Here is an 8202-nt window from a genome sequence, read left to right as displayed (position 1 = left end):
AAAGGTGTGAAGGAAAACCCTTCCTTGTTGATTGAAGATCCCAAGATCTAGGTTCAAAGAGACAACCTAATTGCATAAATTGTGTGCGATCACTTTAGGGGTTTATCATCCCAAGTTCATTCATGTGATGTAAAAAGTGATCAAATTTGTATAGGCTAAGCAAAAATTTTAATGACCATTGTGTGTTTCGAAAAGTCGAGCAACATAAGTCACCAATGTGATAGTGAAGTGGGGCCGTTTCAAGGAGACTATTAGGCATAGTTCTTTCAAACTCTTGCATAACCAAGCGATGTCCATGGCTTTAAGGACATACCCATGGGAACTAAAATTCTTGTCAGAGGGGTAGTTCTGTGAAGTATATAATAGTTTACACAAACGGTAGAATAGTTCAAGGACTATACATCTACTGGTCAGCTAGTAAAGTAAATATGATGTCACAAGGGAAGGTTCAAAGGAGGACACCTACCTATCCTATGCAACAATCGATCGTAGAGTCTATCACTACATTAAGTTAAAAATAATTTTGATAAATGATCAATTTCACTCATGTAGGGGATTGTAGGAAAAATTGATATTTTTGGAGCTTTGAATGAGAAATTGATCCAAACGTTATTGAGGAAAATGTTGAACCAATTATTGGTTCGTAAATGTGCAGATGTGCACGATGTGGGTAACGTGAATATCCAAATCAGTCTATCTCTTTGTGGGCTTGCCGATATTTTAACCCAAATGTGAGATATTTTCCTCAAATGGAGAATATCTTTTAAAAATCTGTTTTGGAATTAAAATGATAAATTATTAAAAAGGTTCCTTTAATCAAAACAATACTTTTTGGAAATTTCTTAATTGCTTGATTTTCATTAATGCTTCATTAGGTTAAAAGTTTCCAATTGTTCACAATGTGGACTCCTTATAAATATCGTGTTAACCTACTAGGTTAAACACAATTGAAAACAACTCAAAAACTATTCAAAAACATTTTCTCCTCTATTTTTTTGGGTGATAGATGAAAGCAAGAAATAGTTCTTGATCTTGACAGTTGTGCTACTATGCCCTGATCATCTCGTTGTTGTATCCTAAGAGACAGACGACCAAAGATCTTAAGCACCGAGGAGTGATTGAAATATGTCTTAAGGAAACTGCGTAGTTGCAGGCCTCAACTCGGCTCCAATTTTGATCCTATACTCCTTCTTATTATTAAATAGAATAATGTTTCTATGTTATTAATTTTTTTTATTGTTTCATGTACACGAATTTTGCAACAAGATCCTACTGAGGTGTTGTTCGTCTTTTTCTGCAATTTGTTGAATCACCATGTAAAGAATTTACGAATATTCTTCTTGGTTGTATTTGGTTTTGTCTCTACATACCAATTATTTGGTATTGCATGTGTTGAAGGTGACATGACACCATGGTAGAAATTAATGTACTTTATTCATTTTATTTTAATTATTATTTCGTTGTATCGTCTCGAATTGTTATACATCTAAAATTTATCAAATGAGTGTAAGAAGAAAATAATCTTTTAGGGTGTTTTAAATAAATCATAACCTTAATTTACTTAAAACGTTGAAAAAGAAAGTTATCTACAGTTTATCAACAATTGTTAGTTCAAGTAGTAAGCAACTTGATATCGTTTAAGTAAGTTTTTGAGTTCGAGTCCTTGTATATGTAGAAAATCTCTGTCGGGAGACTCATCCACCAAAATCAGATATACGACACTGGTTGGTCTAGATTAGTCAAAACAAAACCTTTGAACCATGAGAGAAAAAAAAGTTACTACAATTTTTTTATTGGACTTATCCTTGTGGAAATAAATTCAAAAAAGTATTGGTACAGTTGAAGTAATTTCTTTGTAGCTCAATAGATAAATGCATAGCATAGAATTAATTCTGTTTCAGAGAATTCGTTCAGCTTTGTTTATTGAGCACTATCCATCATCACTTACTCTTGTTCTAAAGAAAGATATTAACCTAAAAATGGTCCACTTCCTTACAAGTATTTTATCGTTGAATTTAATTGGAATATTATTAAAATCAAGATGTATCACTCCCACTTACCAAATTAAATAACGCAATTCTGAAATAAATATCTTGAAAATATTTTACAATAATTAACTTGAAGTTTTGTATCTCGTTTGAACATCTTTCCCAAGTTACACTTATATTATCATTTCTTTGTCCATCAAACCTTGAAATTTCTAAAACTTGTAAAATTCGATGAGTTATAATTTCTTAGCATGATTACTGAGAGACTCACATGTTGTACCAGTTAAATCTACTACTTAATCATCAGATCAATTTGCCCTATCAATCAATAAATAATCATCATCACCCTAAGTTGAAATTACATTTAATAATTATAAAAATCATTTTTGAGCACATAACACTAACAAATCATATCAACACATATTTATATTTTACCACAAAAAATATATTTTCTTTTTCTTTTTTCTTTCAAATTTTTATCTACGGTCACAAGTTTCATCCTCGTGGTTTCCTTTTTCAAAAAAAATATAATATTTTTTAAATTTTAATTATTTAGATGTACAAATTTGAAAGTTCGGTGTTAATCTTATGAAACAACAATTTTTTATTACACTACTCTAGACAAAAAAATTTCTAAATCAATAAATCACTACATCACAATAATCGTGTTATTTAATACTATTTTATTGTCGTACTAATTATTGTCATGATTTGAAAAAGAGACTTGAACTGATTCGTGAAAGTGGATTTTTCCATAATAACCCGATAATTAATTTAAAAAAATTTAAATTTTATGATAAACACATTAATCATCAAATACATGTGGAACCGCGATTAATTCTACACCAAGATCAGGGAGGGACGTAGAGTTTTATGTTATGAGACGAACTTAAACTTATAAAATTTTAAGAAATCGAAAATACATTTTAATAGGGAATACATAAAAAAATATAAAATATATGTTTATTTTAAATTTTTAAGGGAACGACTGCCCCCACACACCCCTTTGATCCATCCCTCACCACAATTATATTTCGACCCATGAACCTAAGTGATGTGGCATCAAATGTAAGTATCTAACTCGTTTTACAATATTATATATTATTATTTTCTGTATAATATTTCAAATTAAAATCATTTAAGAAGATATTATGAATACGTTTGTCTATTAAAAGTGATAAAGTATTGTAATCTAAATATAAAGTTTTTGAATTTTTTTTTTGGAGATCTCATTATTTTAACTCGAACCAAAATCTAACATTTGCATAAAATATAATTTCGAACTCTGAGTTTTACAAAGCTTATTGATTTTCATCTTCTTTACCATATTGATGGATTCTATAAAGATAAACATGTGATTGCAATATAAGCAATTGAAGTATTCATCATACACTAAAAAAAAGCATATTTTGAGGTCATTTTTCATATTTAAGGTTAAGGTACGAATTAAGTGGTTTTAGTGGTTAAGATATTATTATTATTCTTTGAGGCTCTGGGTTCCAACATTATGTATGTTAAGGGCATGAGCGTTCAATGTTAAATGATTAAAAGTCTTTAAACAAATAATACTTTATATTTATCTCAGAATGATAAAAACAAGTTAAAGATTCGAATATAATATTTGTTCGAAAGTAACAATTCAAACCTAAAACATATTAATAGTAAATAAATTTGGGCATTAAATAAAGTTTAAAAATAATACCCAATAGATATTTAAGTTAAAAGTCCAATTTTGTATATGATGGGCCTTGTGCAATCGGTTTGGGCCGATCCACTGTTCTTATTTCTTCAAATGGATTAAATTGCAAAAGACTGAGATTCTCAGGGGCTAAATTAACGAAACCCAGTTACAGGGACAAAAAATGAATTGCATAGAAACTGTATGGAATCACGTACAGAAATTCCCATTTTCTTTATAATACAAAAAACGGCAGAACTTCGTATCCGATTTGGGTAAATTATTGAATTTCCAATAGTTTTCCTGATTTTATCTTATTGGTGGCCGACATCTTAATTCAACAATATGATGTCATGAAGAGGAAAAAACGTACTTGTGGCTTGATTATTTTTTAAACTAGGATAAATAATAAAAATAATAATAAAATCTTAAAATTTATAATACATGTCGCAATCAAGTAATAAAAATAAATTAAAAAAAAATTAAATTAGAATAAATTTAAACTAAAACTTTAACTTAAATTATTTTCTTTTACTGAATCTAAGGTAGGTTAAATATAGTGTTTGTTCAAATATAACTTTCCTTGATAATAAACGTTCATATTCATGTCATAAGTGATATCTGAACTCATAATCTTAAAAGATAATAATATATCTTAATCGATTGATTCGTAATAATACGAATATTTAAATACGCAAGAGTTTAGACTTTACCGATAATTCAACTCTACTAAAACCTCATTAACTAATAATATATAATTTAATAATAAAGATTTTAAACGCATTTATATTCGACAGGTAACCTAATTTATAAATCAAACGTCACTTAGATGATGAGGCTCCACTAAGCTAGTTGTGGAATGAAAGTGATTTCGACTTGCAAAAGCAAATCAATTTGGACCTCACATGGTTACCAGAATGTTCTGCTCGGCTCCAAGTGGTGTCTGAAAATGATTGATGTTTTACAACCCTTGGGGTTTGTGTGATTCATTTAATCCCATCTTCCAAAATTTACAGTTATTTTCCCAACATTACCCAGCTGTGAGTGAATGATTGTACTTGTTAGTCAACATAGTTGACCTGTCCCATGACAAATGTTTAGCTCCACCCTCTCTTCTTTTTAACAAGAGATTATTTACAAAGTGGCAATATTTGCTGCCACTATATCAGTGCACAAATTGGGGAATTTGTGTTCATTTTGCTCATTCAATGAGTTGAGTCTTTCAACCAATATGTCCAAAGCTTCCTTCATCCACCAATGCTGGCATACATCCCTTGCTTCCTTAACATTCATCTGAACAACATCAAAACCATAGCAAATCAAATTTACTAAAATCAATGAATCAAAACTTGGAAGCCATTTTTTATTCTCTCAAAAATTAACCCCATTCGAATAATCATTTTACTTCTATTCCTTTTTTTAACATTTCAGCTCTCATCGTTTCAATTTTAATTAAAATAACCCTTGATAAATAAAAACTATTAATTGACTAACATGAAATTTTCATATATACTAAATAACTTGCATATCGACGTAACATTTGACACGTAAGCTATTTAGTATATGTAGAAATGTCAAGTCAACAACATACATCAGTTAATTAACGATTTTTATTCAATACGGACCATTTTAACTGAAAATCAAAGAGTTGAGGGTTAAAGTGGCCAAAATAATTGTTCGAACAAACATAGAGGGTTAATTTTGAAATTATATCTTTTGATTATATAAAAAGCTTACCCAAGTCCTTTGTCTTAGGTTTTGCTCGGGCCAGAGGTCAAGCTCTTCCTTCACAAGCAAAGGGAACATGTAACCTTCATAAAATGTCCCATGGCTTTTGCTTATGAAGTCCCATTTCCCCAATTCACACTGTTCCAAAAGATGAACTTTTTTAGTTCAAGAAAATGCTGGGATTTCGAGTGTTTAATTTAAAGACTGACCTCAACAATGCCTAGAACACCAGCTTCTTCGAGTGACTCTCTTAATGCAGCTTCTTCTCTAGATTCATCAAGCTCCCAACCACCCTGATAATCAAAACCCAGAGATTAATAATTGGGGGGGGAATCAAAAATTGTTAAAAAAAAGATTGAAAATTTCATGTTTGTGCACCTTGGGAAACATCATTTTTTGACACTTCTGGGAAGAGATTACAAGAACTTCCAATTCGTTACTAATGGTTCCGTCACTGCTAGATTTGAATCTATAAGGAATGCACCTGCAATTCGTCAAATTTGAAGATATCAATGAGTTTTCCTTTATAGAAAGAAAATCTGACCCAGAAAAGAACAACTTCTTTTATGCAATAGGGACCCAGAAAAATCAGAGAAAAAAGGGGAACAAATTTCTCAAAAAAGAGGAAGCAAGCTCCCATCATCATCAACATGAAAATACTCACCCGACAACTTGGCGGCGGCCCAAATTATCATATCGCTGCAGGTGCCTTCCCGTGCGAGAAACCAAGCAAACCATCCTCAGAGCAATCGAAAACAAGAACGACGAATACCCAAAACGAATCAATTTGAGCACTCTACTGAAGCAAACAAGTTCGGCCCCAAACGAAATTTTAAGAGAATTTGTTCTTTTTTTCCCCCTTCTAATTTATGGGCGACAATCCCAGAAAGGAGAGTTGCATCTTTGGAGTTTAAAAAAAGTGATTGTCGTCAACTGAATTAAGCCAAATATTTCAGGTATAAGGCAACTAAAATAAAAGAACGGAAACTGAGAGATGAGCGGAAGATGTATGAACATGGCGTTGGATATATATAGAAGAGTGAAAAGAAAGTAAATATATTTACTTAATTAATCAAAACAATAATAAAATCGCTTAATGTAAAGAAAATTATCTAATTTATATTCAAAATTAATTTTGTGTTTAATTTTATTTTATTTTTTGTTAAAAAAAGTATCTAATTTTTTTTTATATTTGTAGGTGTTTATGTTAAAAAATATTAATTGACAGGTGTCACGTTTAAAATTTTTAATTTTTTTAAATAATATTATATTTAAAAAATAAAAATATAAACATGACACATGTCTTTTATCAAATTTTTTAACGGTATTCACTTAAAAATATAATAAAAAAAATATTAGACACCCTAATATTTAACGAAAAATTCTTTAGACATTAAAAATTGAGTTTGAGTACTTATTTTTGCATTAATAAAACTATCTATTGGTGAAAATGATTTCTTTTAAAGGGTAAATACATATTAAATCACTAAACTATACTCAAATGATCATCTTAGTCACTAAAATTTCAAACATTACAAAGTAGTCACTATATTTAAAGTGAATAGTACTAATAAGAGTAAAAAAATTAATAAATTTAAGGATTATTTTGTTAAAATTCAGCAGTTTTAAATGTAATGATTATTATATTACTTTCAAAAATTTATTGATTCAAACGACGGTTTAAACATAGTTCAATACTTATATTTTGTTTTATCCTTTTTTCTAATAAACGGTAGACGTTGAAACGCGTCTCCTTCTATGAGCTTCGATGTCGTTTCGATAACAAAGAAGGATTTTTCCTAGTGAAAAAATGTTTTTATTTTATTATTATTAGCTGATTGGGAGAGTCTTGTTTGTTTTTGTGTAGGGTGGTGTGGGGGTAGTTCTACCATGCGGCATTTTAATAAATGGCCTGACCGATTGAAAAAGGTAACGGGTTAAAAGTGACACCTAAAATATTATCAATCGTAGTAACATAATAGGTTGCACATAAATGTTATAAACGGCAATAAAATTAGTTTTAAATAGTAAATGTTATGAATATTTTTGACATTTTAGGTTATGTCTAAAATATTATCAGAGTTTAAGCTGATGAGGTCTTAGGCATTCTTACGATAACAAAATAAGTTATAAACAGTAAATGTTACTAATATTATTAACATTTTAGGTTGCGCCTAAAGATATTATTAACAAAAAAGTATGTTGTGATCTTAAATGTTAATTTTCTTTATAATAAAATTGCTTAAGCCTAAAATATTACCAGAGTTTAAGCTAATGGAGTCTTAGATTTTTTCACGATAACAAAATAAGTTAAAAGCTGTAAATATTATGAATAATATAAGAAATATGGTTGTACTCAATGACATGATTCACTAAGAAATAGATTGTGATATGGAATTTTAATATTTGTATTAATAAAATGGGTTGTGTCTAAGAATGTCATAGTTTTGAATAGAAATAAGTTGCAATATGTTATGCTAATATTTTTAATAGGTTATGCCCTAGAATGTCATGGTTTTGAATAGAAATGGGATGTGATATGTTATATTAATATTTTTATTAATAAAATAGGTTTCGCCCAAAAAAATAAAAAACAATTCAAAATTTTAAATATTGATATTGAATATATTATTATCGATACTTTCAAATATTGAAAAAATTGAAAATAATATCAAAAGTTAAAATATCGATACTTATTCGATAATGATCGATACTTTTAAAAATTAAAAGAAAAAATAGCAACTCGATAAGAGCCCTGCAAAACCCTTTGATAGGCAACCTTCAATCGCACAAGGAGACTTCGAAGAA

At 29.3% G+C, this 8202-nt stretch overlaps 1 protein-coding gene across 1 annotated transcript; it reads right to left on the bottom strand.

Moving 5' to 3' along the window:
* Positions 1 to 4685: 4685 nt before the first annotated feature.
* On the bottom strand, positions 4686 to 6382 carry LOC120124795 (nudix hydrolase 18, mitochondrial-like). The gene is made up of 5 exons (XM_039143371.1): positions 6059 to 6382; positions 5773 to 5878; positions 5604 to 5687; positions 5404 to 5532; positions 4686 to 4959 (listed from the first exon to the last, which is right to left on the bottom strand). Exons 1-5 carry the CDS (start codon positions 6130 to 6132, stop codon positions 4801 to 4803), a joined length of 552 nt encoding a protein of 183 aa, XP_038999302.1. The 5' UTR covers positions 6133 to 6382; the 3' UTR covers positions 4686 to 4800.
* Between the last annotated feature and the right edge of the window lie 1820 nt (positions 6383 to 8202).

Source organism: Hibiscus syriacus, unplaced genomic scaffold, assembly GCF_006381635.1.
Source record: "Hibiscus syriacus cultivar Baekdansim isolate YM2019G1 unplaced genomic scaffold, ASM638163v2 tig00110429_pilon, whole genome shotgun sequence".
NCBI classification, from domain to species: Eukaryota; Viridiplantae; Streptophyta; class Magnoliopsida; order Malvales; family Malvaceae; genus Hibiscus; species Hibiscus syriacus.
Note: the sequence above shows the minus strand (reverse complement) of the source record. Positions and strands in the feature narration are given on the sequence as shown.

What these genes read in the sequence shown, in the direction of transcription:
- LOC120124795 (XM_039143371.1), bottom strand. Translation starts at nt 6,132, where the DNA reads ATGGTTTGCTTGGTTTCTCGCACGGGAAGGCACCTGCAGCGATATGAT. An exon ending in AAAAAATGATGTTTCCCAAG is followed by an intron (nt 5,688 to 5,772) that starts GTGCACAAACAT and finishes TTTGATTATCAG; the next exon opens with GGTGGTTGGGAGCTTGATGA. An exon ending in ACCTAAGACAAAGGACTTGG is followed by an intron (nt 4,960 to 5,403) that starts GTAAGCTTTTTA and finishes GATGTTGTTCAG; the next exon opens with ATGAATGTTAAGGAAGCAAG.